The sequence below is a fragment of the Euprymna scolopes genome, chromosome 40 (genome assembly GCF_053919585.1).
Source record: "Euprymna scolopes isolate OS-2025 chromosome 40, ASM5391958v1, whole genome shotgun sequence".
In the NCBI taxonomy this organism is placed as follows: Eukaryota; Metazoa; Mollusca; class Cephalopoda; order Sepiida; family Sepiolidae; genus Euprymna; species Euprymna scolopes.
This window is the reverse complement of record NC_136521.1, coordinates 45,161,205-45,177,311: the sequence shown is the minus strand read 5'-3', so window position 1 is coordinate 45,177,311 and position 16,107 is coordinate 45,161,205. Positions and strand designations below refer to the sequence as shown.

At 33.6% G+C, this 16,107-nt stretch overlaps 1 protein-coding gene across 1 annotated transcript in view; it reads right to left on the bottom strand.

Moving 5' to 3' along the window:
• The window catches only part of LOC145265523 (uncharacterized), a 41,062-nt gene extending 36,866 nt beyond the window's left edge, over positions 1 to 4,196 (bottom strand). The window contains exon 1 of the mRNA XM_080121436.1: positions 3,943 to 4,196. Coding sequence (XP_079977562.1) covers positions 3,943 to 4,193 — 251 coding nt within the window. The 5' untranslated portion in view covers positions 4,194 to 4,196. The remainder of the gene's footprint in view (positions 1 to 3,942) is intronic.
• Positions 4,197 to 16,107: the final 11,911 nt, after the last annotated feature.

The following is a 16,107-nucleotide window of genomic DNA, read 5'->3' as shown; positions in this document are numbered from 1 at the left end:
ATTACTGAGTGAAAAATATAGTTTCATTTATTCCTTTAATTCAGTTGACATTTACAATTCTTGACAGTATCTGTTTCGTAACGCAAAATTAATCATTTAATTATTATATCAACTAGTGAATCTATTTTGCCTTTAACTCATCGGAACAAATAGCAACAATCAATCTGTCAAAAGGAAATAAAGTGCGTTTTGACATGATTAAAATCCAAAAATTGGAAGAGAAGCTGTAAATACCTTATGTTTCCATTACGCCATTTCGATATAATATTTAAGTGATTGATTTTGCGCTACGAAACAGATACTATCAGGAATTGTAAATGTCAACTGAATTAAAGGAATAAATTATAAGATGGTCAACATCATGAACTTTGGAATATAGACTTTTGTCATTCATTCATTAAAATATGAAAGCATAATTTTATGCGTCAACAGTGCTCAATACATAGGTAGAGCTAGGTAGTAAGTTATAAAATATATGGCAATTAAGCTACACAGAATATTCCGCGTTTCATCCACGCTAGGCATAAGCCTGCTGAATCCTAATGTGGATGAAACGTGGAATATTCTGTGTAGCTTAATTGCCATATATATATATATATATATATATATATAAATCTGAGTCGTCTGTTTATGTGTGTGTCTCGCTAAAACTTTCGAAATCCAACTCAAATAACAATGATTCCAGTACTGTCTTAAAGGACAGGGACTCTCCATCTTGCCTATTTCGCAGACGCGGAGCGGGCGCCAAGGGAGATAATTCCAATCACCGCTTAAAGTTTGTCAAAATTTTACAAGATTATTTTGAAACATGGGCAGAAAAAAATACTTAGATAATTTTTTTTTTTTTCACTTATTTTACAGAGGTTTTATGTCCTTTTATAATTCCCTTTTTAATTTTGTCCTTTGTTAATCATCTTTTCGTTTAAAGGCACCCCCCTCCTTATCCGCAAAATAGGCAACATAGCCGTAATACGATTGATCTCGTTAAAATTAAATTCAATGGAAACACTGCTAACAACTATCACCAATCAAGTGAATATCTAAGGGTCCAATTAATTGCCAGTATTTTTTGTGTAATTTTCGATTTTTGAGCAATTATCGAGACTCACTGTTTTTTCTTTTCTTAACACAGTTGACACTAATTTTGAATTAAAGTAAAAAAAAAAAAAAAGAACTCTTTAAAATAAGCTAAAACACATACAAAAAAATTAGCCTTGTAGATAGAAGAGTAACTTCCTTTGGTAACATTTATTGTGATGCTAGTTTCACCCAATATTTAACAAAAAAAAAAAAAAAAAAAAAAAAAAGCACAAAAAGTTTATTATGTATTCACGTGTGGGGTTTAAAAATAAGTTGGTAAACCAAAAATTACGTAAATTCATCAAATATTCATTTTTATGTTTTTTCATCATTTTTTATTAGACATTCGAGGCCGCCATATTGCTTTTAAAATTTGGTTTGATAGATTCACCTTTTCAAGGCCAAATTTGGACTTTTTACATTCTATTATTACAATACGGCGGTCAAAAACAATCCATGAAAGAGTGTAAAAAAGAGCAATCTGTCAAACCTTAGACAGGCCAAATTTTAAAAGAAATATAGCGCCATCAAATGTTGTACATTTAGTCTAAAAAAAAAAAAATTATGAAAAAAATAAAAACGAAATTTTTTGGGTTTCTTTCTGCATTTGGGTCTAATAATGTGTTTTATATAAAAATAAATAGTTTTTATAATTTTTTGCCAGTCAAATAATTTACGCCGCTAAACTACACATTTACCAAATCGGAAATTTTGATTTTTTTAGTTAAAAAAAAAAAAAAAAAAAGAAGCTACTTGATCGATTTACGTAATTTTTGGAATATGACATCTGCCTTCTGTAACGAGAACGTACATCGTAAAGTTTTCCTGTATTTTTTTTACTTTTATTTGCCGCTTTGAGTGTTAATTTGAATAAGCACCCTTTTTTTAACAAAAATACTGAATGAATTTTGGTAAATTTTTGGCACACAATTTTTTAAATTTTTTTCCATTTTTTAAGGATTTTGCTTAATTTAATTTAGAATAAATAAATCATTTCTAAAACGCTAATTTTTACATATTTAAAAAAAAAAAATGAGGCGCTTCTACACTATTGAGACGAAATTTTGTAGTCGATAAATGGAGTTTTCAGATCAAAACAATGGTTTCAACTGATATTTTGTCAATTCTAATAAGTTACAATCGTAGCTTCCAAATTATACAATCGGAATTACCTGAATTATTTAAAAAAAGAAAGAAAAAAACTTTAATTATGGTAGCAAGTGAAAAATTGCCGCTATCTTACTTAAATTGAAACGGAAAATTACCTCCTTTTTGAAATCTTCTGAGTCTTACGATCGTTTTCATTAAATTCTTTTTTTCTTTTTTTTTTCTTTAATAAATAATTTTCTACCTTCGTAATTTTTGGATATAATCATCTTTAAAATACTAGGAATACGTAGATACCATTGTTTTCATGTGAAATTCAGTATTACCATTTCCGAAATTTCGTCCCAATAGTGTAGAAGGGCCAAAAATGAACTTACAAGGACATTTTGGGGGTAGAGAGGTCTATCTTAAAGAGAGTTTGATATATCTTTATTTCTCTTATATATTCTGTGATTATATATATATTCCTTCGAATAACACTACACATTAATTCGACTATCCATCAATACCAACGATTTCACAAAAACGCTGAAAATCCTGTCTGTTTAACTTTCAGACTTTCGTCGACCGAAGAACGGTCACCCTCAATATTCTTTACTACATCGGGATGGATTTCCAATGTTTCCATGAAAACGCAGATATCGATGGACGATCGAATGAATATACAATGTTATTCGAAATAAAAATGTTGCTTGTACAATCGAGCACTCTAGTCATTTCTCCTACACTTAAACACATTTCACACACACACACACACACACACGTATATATGATTTTGTGGTAAATACGCAGAATACGGACCGTACTAATTTTAGATAGGATTTTCTCGTTAAATTCAATTTTTTACGCTATGTTTTGTTTACTAAATTGTTAGGTGAAAGCATGGATTAGTTTTAAAGGGCATCCCGCTCCCCATGTTAAGAGTGAGTTTCTAAATAACGTTATTTTTTTCAGCACGATCCGTAAGTACCGGAGGTTAGACACAAGGTCAGCTGTTTTTTTTTTTGTTGTTTTTTTTTGCTTGTTTTCTTTTTTTTTATGCTAGCCGCTTGCTAGAGCACTAGGTAAAGTGCAATCTGAGCACTCTGACCTACAAAAATGCCCGAGAAGCCCCCTTACGATTCCCCCAAGTAGGAAAATAAAGCATTGGGGAATGGGGGGGGGCAGTCTCCTGCGACAAAACCGTATCTCAACAAGACATCAACAAAGCTGAGTCGAGACAGAGACATTAAGAACGGATAAGTTATTTAACAAAGAAAATAAATCCGACCAGGCTTGGGTTCGTGATGATACCAAAGTTAAAAATTGTCAATAATTTGAATTTTTAGCTGCCCTACCCCTACACATGAAAACATAGTAAAGAGAAGATGTATTAAGTTTCAGAAAAGAACGCGTATACGTATGAAATATATATATATATATTAGTGTGTGTGTGCAAAGGAATTATGATACTATTTAATAAAATTTGGGTACTTATGCAGAATACGGACCGTGCCAAAATAATAATGTTAGAAACCCATTTTTAACATGAGGCGAGGGAGAGTGTTTTTAAACTATTCTGTATTTTCACCTAACAAACATAAAAATATGATTTTAACTTGAAAATCTTATCTTAAAAAAAAATTAGCAACGTCCGTATTCTTCACAAGTGACAAAATTTTAATAAATAAATTTAAATTCGCAACTTGTCAACTAGAGTAACCTCCCTTGAGTTATGACCTTTGAAAGAAAATAAAAAGACACACAAAAATTTACCTGCGAAAGTTCGCGTCCATGATATTGACTGAAAACAAGCTGTAGCTAACGCCACCCAATGTCGGCATATAAACAGAAAGGACATCTTCCTTTGTCGTGTTTCGCACTCGACATAATATGTTCATTCCACGTTCCTTCAGGTTTTGTAGGGCTGCCATCTTCCAGTTTTTTTTCCGGGGGGTTGATTTGCAAGAGTCGTGGAAAGAACGACGAGTTAAAAAGCGGTGTGTTAAGGGGGAGACAATTACCATTTGTCTGGTTTCACTCTGCGGGTGTGATCGACAGGGAGCATCGATTGTTTTATCTTTGTATGTCGGCGTTACCACAAAGTTTCGTGGAAAAGGCATGAATTTTTATCCCCCCCCCCTTTTATCCAATTGCTCCAAACGAAGCATGAAGCCACTTGATGTAAGGAGCTAATATATATATATATATATATATATATATATATATATATATATATATTTCGTAAAACTGGTCATTAGTAAAAACCTGAAGAGAATGCTCAATACTATTGCAGAGCGAATATGTGTTTTTTTTTTTTATTACCGTGTATATGTATATATACACGGTAATAAAAAAACAACATATATATATATATATATATATATATATATATATATATATATATATATATGATAGATAGATAGATAGGTAGATGTTATTTTATTTGTTTTTGTTTTTGTGATACGTTTTGAATGAATTCAATTATTTACGAAAATGCATTTTTACCTAAATGCGAGTTAGGAATAATTTTCCCTGTGACCAATTTGGTACCCCCTAATGGGGATCGGCTTATATATTGTCCTCAAAATATAATTCTCCACTGACACATGTTTCGTCGTCTACAACTCATCTAGATTCAGCCACTCTGATGAGTCATAGATGACGAAATTATATTTTGAGAATAATATATATATATATATATATATATATATGGATAAAAAATCAATACGAAAAATATATAAATGTTTATATCTTAAGAATGGATCAGAGGGAATTGCAAATTGCATTGTTATGATGACTGAACATATGCATTCATGACCTGAAAGTTTTATTTCTCTGTTGCAGATATTGACAGTGTGAGACTCTTCTCAACAGAGGAAAGATAATAGCTCACGATAATGATGAAATGCAATTTCAAGCATAAAATGAAATCGCAAAATATGAAAACTAACATATTTGCATAAAAGAAAAAGTTTTTGAATTTGCATAGCAAATAAGCGTAGCTATTGCAACAAAACGTTCTGGGATATCAAATAGGTAGAGGAAGTCAATGGAGATCTGTAGGTTGAAATTCATATTTGGTAATATCCAGATGCAAATGCAAAACAGGTAAATCTGAAGAGGTAAATTGAAATCCAAGGTAGAGAAGATCCAAAAAATGTTTGAAGAACAGTTAATAGACAGAATGGAAATATAGTCTAATAAAATAAAACCTATCCTGAAATCAGAAAAACAAAAAGCAGAATTCTCAGTTCCAATAAAAAAAAACACAAAACATCTTTTTCATAGATGAGTTAAAGACGAAATGAAGAGACAGGAAAGAATTATATTAATTTTCCTGCATTGAATACGAGAGAGATTGGGGAAATTTACCTCTTTGGATTTATCTGTCTTGGATTTGTTGCTCTCTCTCCTAAGTTCATTCTCTCAAATAAAACCTTGAAGAAACTCAGAACATCTTCATTGTGATATTTATGAATGCAACATTTATTTAATCTAAGTTAAACCGACGAGACTATCAAGGCCATTCATGAAATGTGATGACGCTGAAAGAAGTGGCAATACATGATATATATGTATGTTAGACTTTATTTTCCACCCCCATCCAATTTTGGCCTTGTGTCAAATCTTATTTCATGAAGTTGTGGAAGTAAGTGTTGACGGTTTGCATGCGCTCACTTTAGTGGCGTGCAAACTTGAAACCATCAAGATATTAGAATAATGAGATTATGCAAATTTAGGCACTATTGGAAGTCTGAGTTAGCAGTATATAAGATGGATTTTTTGATCAACAGATTTTTTGGGTTTGTATTACTGTACACATAGATTCGAAAAAGTTGACAAAAAACAAATATATAACAAATAAATGTTATCAAAGGTAAGATAAGTTACTTTTCTTCCAAACTGGATATATTTTTCGTGTTTTTATTCAATGTAACATGTTTATTTAGCTCGAAAAACATACAGTGTTTACCGATGTATTGGAAAATTCAAAATGGCGCCCGACTTTCTCTTTAACACAGTAAGTTTGGGAAAAGGTGTTATAAATAATAAACTAGACAAGATACTATTAAAAACCAACCGAATATATGTCAACCTATGTCACGGTAACATATATTGAGCGAGTTTCTAACAGTATTTTGTCTAGTTTTATAGAAAACACACACACACACACAATTTCACTTCTATAGATATATATAGATAGATTTTGTGCAACTTTCGATTATTTAGCCATTATCAAGATTCTGCAGATGAACGCTTAATGTCAACTATTTTTTTTCTTTTAAGAATTAGTACAAAAACACAAAGAAAGAAGATTAAGAAAAGGTAGGTAGAGAAAAGTAACCTGTCTTGCCTTTGGTAAGTTATTTGTTATACATTTGTTCTTTCACGACTTTTTCATTTTATTGTCTATATTGCAAAGTGCCCGACAATTTGATTTCTTTCATGAAACAATCATCGTTTATTTGATGGATTGCGTATGATGAAGTAATAGAAAACAAGACAACTGTCATTTTAGAAAAACTTTATTCCCTTTTTTGTCTTATCTTCAGTCGAGGTTTTCAGAAATCAAGGAGCCCACTACCTGGGGCTAACACTTGAACTCTATATGAGATGCATAGATATTTGAATGTTCCATTTAAGTACTTTATCTCTCGAACACTGAGTTAGTAAAGAAATTGAGAACATAATTTCCCTCTCCCCAATTAACCTTTTTCATACGTTGTAGTATATCTTTCATTTTGGTCTCTTGGTCTTACTAGAGTTCAGGACAAGAATTTATCTAGTCTGGTGGAGTATCTACTTACAATAACCCTTATCCCTGAGTGGCTTCCGGGCCTTGATAAGTGGTGACCACCTTGTAAAAAAAAAAAATCTAGCTTTGTGCTGTTACTTGAGGTAACATCACTTGGAGAAGGTGCACCATTCCTCGTAAAAGCTACTCTAAGTTAGCCAAAGTGAGGAGATCTTATTTGGTCAGCAAATATTATGTGATTTTGAATATTTGATCATGGTTTACTTCTAGGGAAGAGTATTCTCATGCCAGGTACTCCTGACAAACCCCTGTACCGAGAAACCTTAAACATTCGAGGGTAGTGTCTAGAAAGCATTCAAGTTTTCTCCTGTAGGCATTCAAGTTTTCTCCACTCTTCTAAATTAAGGGATCCACTACTGGGGACTAACACTTGAACTCTATATAAAATGCGTTGATATTCAAATGTTCCTCTCCCCAATTAGCCATTTTCATATGATGTAGTATATCTTTCGTTTTGGTCTCTTGGTCTTACTAGAGTTCAGGACAAGAATTTATCTAGTCTGGTGGAGTATCCAGCTTTGTGCCGTTACTTGAGGTAACATCACATGGAGAAGATGAACCATTCCTCGTAAAAGCCAATGTAAGTTGGCCATAGTGAGGAGATCTTATTTAGGCAGCAAATACAAAATGTGATTTTGAATATTTGGTCAGGGTTTACTTCTATGGAAAAAGTATTCTCATGCCAGGTTGTTCTGGTAAACCCGTGTACAGAGAGACCTTAGACACTCGAGGATAGTGATTAGTAGGAGTTCCTATGTAGAGATGTTGATGAATGATTAGACAGGCCTGTTGAAAGAGAGAGAGTTCATGCGTATTAAAATTAGTAGGGGTGTGCGTCTATCTATGGACGGGAACAAGAGATTAGAGAGATGTACCAGTCACCATAACGAACTATTTTCTCTTGAGGATTAATGCCCCTTGCTGACTGATGTGGCCACTCACTGACAAGTAGGGCGCATTAATCCTATATGTTGCTTAAAGAACTAATTACCAAAGAAGACAGATCTTCCTCCTCTCACTCTCTGTCCACTGAATCCCCCCCCCCCAGGCTGCAACTACTTCACTGAAGACCTCCATTGGACAACCTGGGAACACTTCAAGTTTCTACCTCCCGACACAAGAACATCCAAGAACTTTTTATTCCTTTTCTTTTTGTTCACCTCGGACACAGTCCCTCTTCTTTCGAAATAAACCCATTTGTTGTTTTGTTTAAAAAACAGGTGTGTTAATCATCCTGTGTTTTTTGTTGCAAACTAATCTTTTATCAGAGGTTCTGTGAACTCATGCATAAAACCTAGTTAGAGAATCCTGTAGAATGAGAACAAAGTGCATCTGTGTACCGGATCTAAGTCCAGATCTAATGGTAGCCATGTTGGATTTATTGTCTCTCCGTCTTAGTCAATCCCCGGGCCAAAAAACTCAGGTGGGTTGTATTGCATCCCAAGAAGGTAGTTGGAGATTGGTCTAAAAAAACTATGTGCGGGAATGCTAAAAGATTCAATATTTTTATAGAACAATTCTTGTTTCTGATTGGTTGCTAGCAGAACGTGGATCCATTTGATTGGTCAATTCTTATAGCCAGTGTCTATAAGTCGAACCTTCCAACTTTTTCAATCATACCCCAATACACATGAAAAATATTGCAACATTTGTTACAAGGTGCATTCAATAAGTTTCCAGACTTTTTCGTCTTTTTATTGATAATTCACACATGAAAACCTAGTCCCCTTCGAAGTAATCTCCTCGGGCTACAATGCACTTATACAGTTCCAACAACCTTTGGAAGGCCCCATGGAAGTCTCTTTGAGTGAGTATGTCAATGACCCTTCTCACAGCCTCTTTCATCTCCTCAAGACAGCCTCTAAGGTTTTCCTTGAGCTTAGGGAATAGCCAAAAATCACTAAGAGCGAGGTCTGGACTATAAGGTGACAAACTTTCTTGATGCCCATTTTGGTCAAATAGTCTGTGACGATGATGGAGCACCCTTAGGACAAACTTCAAGCAAATCGTTTTTGCATCTTCAGTTCCTTGTGAATAATTGTGTGTACAGTTTCCACACTGACATCAAACTCTACAGATGCACGAAGGTCCTTATTCATGAAATTCTTTATTTGGCCAATCAACTCTGCTGTTATCACTTCTGATAACGCTCTGATCCCCATCTAGTATCAATTGAAATGGATGGCTCTCGTCTAGGAGAGGCCCCAAGTTTTGACAAGCTTCTGGGTTTGTCCTTTGCTCCTGATCTGAAATTGAAAGCGTACATCAAGTCTGTTGCCAAGGTCGCTGGAAAGATAGTAGGATCCTTCTACCGCTCCAGAAGATATCTCACTACTGATGCAATTCTCTATCTATATAAAAGCCAAGTACGTCCAAGGATGGAATACTGCTGCCACATCTGGGCAGGAGCTGCTAAAAACAGCCTATCCTGCCTTGACAGAGTACAAAATAGACTTCGTGGCTTAGTGGGGGATGCCCTTTTCTCTACCCTGCAACCTCTCTCCCACAGAAGAGACGTTGCGAGCCTATCTTTGTTTTATTGTTATTTCAATGGCAGGTGCTCGTCTGAACTCCAATCTCTGGTCCCCCCTTGCCAATCTTTCACGAAAAACACCCGTCTAGCTGAATCCACTGTGAAAAATTTTCCCCACTCTTTATCTGTGCCTAAATCAAAACATGGATTCCATGAACAAAGCTTCTTTCTTAGAACTGCACGCCTGTGGAACTCTGTTCCGTCTGCCTGCTTCCCACCTGACTACAACCTGGATGTCTTCAAGTCCAACGTTAACAAATTCCTAATGAACCGTCCCCTTATGTAAGCACTTCATTAAATCTCCACACTAGCGTACTGTACTTGCAATAACCCTATCCCTGAGTGGCTTCCGGGCCTTGATAAGTGGTGACTACCGTTTAAAAAAAAACAAAAACATCCTTACTCCTCTCAGACTTGTCATCATCCCTTACAAACTCTCTGCCTTCCTTGAATCTTTTATGCCACTCAAAACTGATGCCTGACTCATGCAAGATGGTCCAAAAGCAGTCTGAAGCATTCCATACGTTTCTGTCTCATTTTTTCCAAGTTCAAAACGGAATTTTATTTCATATTGTTATTCTAACGTGTCCTCATGTCCAGATTGCATTTTTGAAATTCACCAGCTGCGACAATCGGGCTTTAGTAGAGTGCATTCCGATTCCTGCTGTAGCTGTTCATTTGAATCTGAAATAATAAAAACTGGTCAGTCATCTAAGTATAGCAATAACATACTGAATTTTCAAGAGTCTATGATAATTTTAAATGACTGTATAAAAAAATGTCTATGATAATTTTAAATGACTGTATAAAAAAGAGTCTATGATAATTTTAAATGACTGTATAAAAAAGAGTCTATGATAATTTTAAATGACTGTATAAAAAAGAGTCTATGATAATTTTAAATGACTGTATAAAAAAGAGTCTATGATAATTTTAAATGACTGTATAAAAAAATGTCTATGATAATTTTAAATGACTGTATAAAAAAGAGTCTATGATAATTTTAAATGACTGTATAAAAAAGAGTCTATGATAATTTTAAATGACTGTATAAAAAAGAGTCTATGATAATTTTAAATGACTGTATAAAAAAGAGTCTATGATAATTTTAAATGACTGTATAAAAAAGAGTCTATGATAATTTTAAATGACTGTATAAAAAAATGTCTATGATAATTTTAAATGACTGTATAAAAAAGACTCTATGATAATTTTAAATGACTGTATAAAAAAGAGTCTATGATAATTTTAAATGACTGTATAAAAAAGAGTCTATGATAATTTTAAATGACTGTATAAAAAAGAGTCTATGATAATTTTAAATGACTGTATAAAAAAGAGTCTATGATAATTTTAAATGACTGTATAAAAAAGAGTCTATGATAATTTTAAATGACTGTATAAAAAAGAGTCTATGATAATTTTAAATGACTGTATAAAAAAGAGTCTATGATAATTTTAAATGACTGTATAAAAAAGAGTCTATGATAATTTTAAATGACTGTATAAAAAAGAGTCTATGATAATTTTAAATGACTGTATAAAAAAGAGTCTATGATAATTTTAAATGACTGTATAAAAAAGAGTCTATGATAATTTTAAATGACTGTATATAAAAGAGTCTATGATAATTTTAAATGACTGTATAAAAAAGAGTCTATGATAATTTTAAATGACTGTATAAAAAAGAGTCTATGATAATTTTAAATGACTGTATAAAAAAGAGTCTATGATAATTTTAAATGACTGTATAAAAAAGAGTCTATGATAATTTTAAATGACTGTATAAAAAAGAGTCTATGATAATTTTAAATGACTGTATAAAAAAGAGTCTATGATAATTTTAAATAACTGCATAAAAAATGTCTGGGAACTTATTGAAGGCACCTTGTATATATTTGTTCTTTGACGACTTTTTCATTTTGTTGTCTATATTGCAAATTTGTTTGAGTCTTACTTTCAGGAACTGGTCATCGTTTCTTTGACGGACTGCGTATGATATACAAGTAATAAACTACAGGGTGTTCCAAAAGTCTTGGGCACATTTTGATATTATATCTTGAGAATTATTTAGGATATAAAAACGTATCTGGTATTTTCAGAAAACTTGTAATCTCAAGTTCTTTATGGAATGTTCACAGATGTTCAATGAAAGCATTATTGCTCCAACGACACACAGCAAGCTAATAGTCCAATTCTTACCAAACGTATCACAGCATTTCATTGTCAATGGCTGCAACAGCTTCTGTTATTTGGGCATTCAGCTCATCCATATCTTTTGGAATAGGAGGCACATAGATCAGTCCTTTTACAAATCCCCACAAAGAAAAAAAAAAAAAAAAATTGCAGGATGTGAGATCTTTTTTTACGAAATGCAAAGTGTCCATGATTCAGTTTTTGCAAATTCAAGCACACAAAATGCCTTTTCTGATTGAGTGAACGCCATTACTGGATCTGTAAAGAATGAAAAAAATCAATAGTCTTACAAAAAAACTTAACGCATTTAGCTTTAAAATAGCACCAATTTAAATTTATTACCATTCATAGTTAAGCAAACACAAGAACTTGAAATGTGCCCAAGACTTTTGGAACACCCTGTATTATAAGAAAAGAAGACAACTGTCGCTATCATTTTAGAATAATTTTATTAATTATTATCGTTTGTAGGTTTGTAAAGAGAAAGGGTTAGTCGTGAGAAGAGTTCCTGTTTAGAGACGTTAATGAAAGATTAGACTGTGGGAGAAGGAAGGTTGTGTGCTCCACATATTGCAGTGGGCTTGCATGTTCATCGACATAAATTAATGAAAATAGATACCGAGTTTACGTATATGTATACAACCATGGACTTTATTTAAACAAGAAAGAACATTTACACATTTTTTTTTACAGACAATAACTTTTGGTCAAAAATGCATATGACATGCGTGTTGTTGATCTTTGCCGATCAAGTGTGGATTGAAATTAATATTTTGTTAAAAATGTTGTTACTGAGGTAACTCATGCTTGTAGAGTTTGTTTGTTCATGGTTTGACATGTTTGGGCTTACCTCAATAAAGTTGGAGTGTATGCAAAAGTTCATTGCATTACAGCATCGGTTTGTGTGTGTAAAACACACTTGGAACTCATGGTGCATGTGTCCTAGTCGTCTGCTACTTGAACAAAAGAGAAAAGAAAAAGAAAGGAAGAAGAGAGAGAGAGACAGAAGGAAAAGGGGAAATTAGTGTCACTCCTTGTCTCCCAGAGACAAAGTCAAAATGGCGATAATTGTTTCCCTTTTAGAATTTGTGTCTGTATGATCGCTTTGCACCAAACATTTAAGCTGGTGTATCTTTATTAGTGATGGGACGATTCCAATATTTTTCCTGATTCCAATACAATTACTGATTCCGATTCTTTATAAATCTCTAAATATTTAACTATAGTTGTTATTTTCCCCGATTTCTGTAAAAAAAGCACGTCTTAAATATGCAGATATTTTCGTAAACATAAATTTACACTTGTGGAGGATGGTCTATAGATTTTAGTCTTACTTGTATTTTAAAATCAATAAATATTTATTATTTTATCATTATTACAAGCAATGAGAGATTTTGCTTTAAACAAAATAAAAAAAAGACAATTAGAAGAATGGTTTTGGCATCGGAAAATAGGCACCAATTTTTCCGATTCCGATACCTCCAAATTTATTGATTTTCCAGATTCCCAATTCTGATTTTGATTAATCGTTTCAACATTGATCTTTATACACATTGTAGTCCGTGTGTGGTGGTAGCCATGTTGGTTTGTTTGTTTTCTTGCCATGTCGGGACTAAAGGGCCCGAGCAAAGTCACATTCCAACAAAGGAGTGTGCTGTCAACTAGAGCTGAGAAGAAAAAAGCAAGAAGAGAGGTGCCATGGTTTAACCTTTATGCACTTCATTACATGTCCAGCTTGCCAGGGTCCTAGATATGAAAAGGTAAAAAAAAAAAAAAAAGTAAGTATGAGGATCGAACCCGAACCGTTGAGGCAAAGTTGTAAATTAAAGTGCGAAAAAAAAAAAAGTGCGATGTTAACCATTGCCCCACCGGGAGATGCTAACGGAAACACATTTGAATTTATTTAATTACTTGGATTTAGCAGGTGCTCGTTTTAATGAGTTAATGAGGTCAAGTTTGACTGCGGGATGGTATTCATTTACTGCTGAACGCTTTTTTTTTCCCACCCCCAAGATGTTATAGGAAAAAGACTAACCCACATGCGGCGAGCGACAAATCTTGAATATTTATCTTCCCGAAATCGAGCAAATTAAATAGACAGGCGAGCTTCGTTGTTAACTGTGAGATATTACGATTTATATGTGATATAAAAAGTTTTAAAAAGTTGTGAACTGACTGACAGCTTCTCTGAAAGAAGCCTTTTGTAGACATACAGAAAAAGCGAACACACATACATACATACATTTTCGCTTTTATATTTATAGATTTGTCATAAATTTGCATTAACCCCCCCCAAAAAAAATAGGGTGATTGTCCAGAATTCCACCTATTTCTCCCAGGCATTACTCCCTTCTTTGCAAGGAGGATTCATGGCTGATCCCTGAGGAATCAGGTCGTGGCAAAAACAAAAACAAAGAAAATTCTGCATGATGTACATACTCGTGACGGGAAGAAAATATTGTACACTAAAAATCACATAAAGTGATCAAGTAATATTATTTTTAAATAAAAAATAAAATAAAACTTTGTGGCTAAGAGATCAGCGACGATATCACAATGCCAACTCGAAAACAGGTTGAAAACAAGGACGGTAACTCCAAATAATTCAAACTTCCGGGATTTTAGAAAATCATTTTTAATATGGGACATTGGAAAAACTCAGATTCAGGTTATAGTTGTAGTGGACTGGTGGATATATTATACATATCCCCCAGTCGTACAAAATATGAGAAATGAATTGAGAAAGAAAAAATGAATTGCTTTGAGAAAGAAACGAAGAACGCGTTAATTTGAAGTAAACGAACTAGAATTTATTTTGTGAAGAAGCACATGAATGAGAAGGGTACAGCACGCGTTTAGTTGGGCGTGTGTCTCTCGTTGTTTACTGGTGAGAGGGAAAGTCTATTGTCGTAGAGAGAGACAGAGGGAAAGTCAATCCAGTTTGGTGTGCGTACTGCGTCTCTCACTGTTAGCTGGTGAGAAGGAAAGTCTATTGTAGTACAGACAGAGAGAAAGAAAATGAGAAAAAGTCAATCCAGGCCATGGAGATAGAAAACGTATAAAGTGTACGTACTGTCTGTTAACTCTTGCCCCCACACATACAGTAGCAGGGGACGTGACGTGCGCAGGCGCGCGCCTCCCTAAAGGGAGGCAGCTGATTCGTTGAACTATTCAGCTCGGAAGCTGGTCCGAAAAGACTGAAGCTGCTTATTGCTCTTGCTTTTATAATCGTTTCCGGTGGTCTTTTGCGCATGTGTGGATTTCCTTTGAAAGGGGAAGTGATGTTGTCCATGTGTGCGTACGTGTGCGCGTATGTGAGTACATGTGTGTACGTTAGCGTGTGTGTGTATACATGTGAATGTGAGTGTATATACGCGAATGTGAATATATGTACGTGTGTGGACATGTGAGCGTATGTTTGTGTGCGCGTATGTATATGACAAGTAATATGGCTTGAGATGTGAACGCATGTTTTTGTGTGAGACTAGGAAAGGCTCCCACATAGTCATCTAACGTTTTCCGTAATTTCCCGCGTGGCTGCTACTGAAAACGGTGAAGAGGCAAAATAGTTCCTCCGCTATTTTCTTTCACGTCTATATCTACCCTGTGCAAGTACTCTTTTTTTATTATTATTATTATTATTACGTTTTACTGAAAACAGCTTTTTCTAAACTTTTTTTTAAAGTGAATTATTCCAAGCACTTTTTGCAATACTTTTTTTAATTAAGAATTATTGAAAACATAAATATAAAATGTTAAATAAAAACTTTCATTTTTTTTATAATTTTGTTATTAAAAGTGAAAATAAAGACGTATTTTTATCTTCATAATTTTGTTATTTTTAATTGTATACTTTTCAATAATGTCCTTTTTACATCAATAAATCGCATCGAAATACAAACAGTATTCGTCGAATACTGAAAAAAATAAAAAAATAAAAATAAAAAAAAATAAAGGACTGTTTTGGCTCTTCGCTGGTTCCGGTAGCAGCCACGCGAAAATTAGGGAAGACGCTAGCTGACTATAACTTAAATTCGTTTTAAAATGATTTTCTCCACAAAAATAAAACTACTTGATCTATTTACGTGATTTTCGGAATACGGTCTTTTCCTTCCGGCATTATACAGATTTTTCTTTATTTTATTTTTCTTTTTATTTTAAAATAATTTTCAATATAGTGAAGAGGAATTTTAGAAAAAACATCGAATACAAAGAAGTCACAAATAAGTATATAAACCAAAATAATTTTTTTTAATAATTCCCCAACTTAGAAAAAATATGTCGTTAATTTGCACCCGTCAATTGGTTCATTGGGATACACTAGCTTCCGTGGCCTTGTGTCTAACTTTGGCAATGTGAGAGAAACACGTGAACAAAAATGCGTTAGACTACA